At 32.8% G+C, this 1,432-nt stretch overlaps 1 protein-coding gene across 1 annotated transcript; it reads right to left on the bottom strand.

Annotated features, from left to right (window-relative positions):
• Positions 1-158: 158 nt before the first annotated feature.
• LOTGIDRAFT_175866 (hypothetical protein) lies at positions 159-1,362 on the bottom strand (the record flags this gene model as incomplete). The annotated part of the gene is made up of 3 exons (XM_009062529.1): positions 159-381; positions 783-949; positions 1,333-1,362. The coding sequence occupies 3 exons, from the start codon at positions 1,360-1,362 to the stop codon at positions 159-161; spliced, it is 420 nt and encodes a 139-aa protein (XP_009060777.1).
• Positions 1,363-1,432: the final 70 nt, after the last annotated feature.

Raw genomic sequence — 1,432 nt, 5'->3', positions numbered from 1 at the left:
GTGTCTTTTGTTCAATTTCAAATTATCAAATGTTCTTTCCTCCAAATTGAGCAAATGATAAAAGGCACCACTTCACAGCAATTTTGTCAAAATGTTTAACTGTTGACATCAGACATCTGTTTATTGTCCCATAAAACTACAACTTGCTTTTTCTCAAGTCAAACCACATTAACAAAATAAAGAGCTGGCCATTCAAAAATTACTTGCCTTGGGAAAGAAGATCTTTCTCTCTCCAGATATTCACCAAGAGCTTTCTGTATTTTACCGAGTAGATCAGCAAGACGTTCTAGTTGACGTTGACTGTTTGGTATATTTAATACATCTATTACTAGAGGAGATTTGGCTACACGTTTCATTAGTCCTAGGAATTCTGTACTAACTCTATAATATAAATAACAACTTTAATAAATTACAAGAAAGGATAAATGAGATAAACAGAAATTCAAAAAACGTTACCAAAACATCGTGAAATTTGACATTGTTTGATCAAATTTTCAAAACAATAATAATCAACATCCAAACATCAACTTCGGAAATCTTATCATTTATATTTTTTTAGCAGCCATTTCCTATCATAATTTATATAGCTTTACACTAGCAGTAGTATAGCTCTGTTTGATTGCTCGATTGCTAAGCATTCAGCTCTCATAATTTCAATCTTCCTCAATTCTTACGCCATGGCCAGTTCAATCCACCTCCAGTTTTCAATAGTCATCCGAGTGTCAGTCTATTTTCATCAATGACATATAAAGCTAAAGAGAAATATGCTAAGGGATACGTACCCCTGGAATCGGGAGGTCTCGATAGGTAATAAATGTTTAATATCAGCACTGCCAGTAAATATACCCTCCAGATAAACCCATCGTCTCTGAACATCAATCCACACATCAAATAAAGCATTGATTCGATTTAACTTATCTTCCCACGCTAACGCATCTTCTTCAAATTGCTGCAACAATCAAAGATCATTTTCATACATAGAATGCTAGGATCTTTATGAAAATGCAATGGAGAAAAAATATTTGAAAAAAAAGGTTGGGGGAGGCAACTGAGAGTTCTCCACACAAAATGTACAAGATTTAAAAAAAAAAACTTTTGACTTTTTGTCACAAATTTAAATATATTTCTATTGATGATTTGGCTATTGAAGACTAGACACACCAGATAGCAGGATTAAATATGTACTCTATAATTGGATTTCCAGCTGTCAAGGGATCTTTGCCTTTATTTAAATGTCCCAAAAACATTTTTTGGCCATGTCAGCTCTTTCAAAATCATATATTCTCTCACTTACTTTTCAAATTATTGTGGTACAATAAAAATATAACATACCTTATAATACGGAGATAATTTCATAGCCATGACACTGTTAAGATGTTCTTTAACCTTGGTAAATAAATCATCCCAACCTCGTATCAGACGACATTTATTC

This window comes from Lottia gigantea (assembly GCF_000327385.1).
Source record: "Lottia gigantea unplaced genomic scaffold LOTGIsca_512, whole genome shotgun sequence".
NCBI classification, from domain to species: domain Eukaryota; kingdom Metazoa; phylum Mollusca; class Gastropoda; family Lottiidae; genus Lottia; species Lottia gigantea.
Note: the sequence above shows the minus strand (reverse complement) of the source record. Positions and strands in the feature narration are given on the sequence as shown.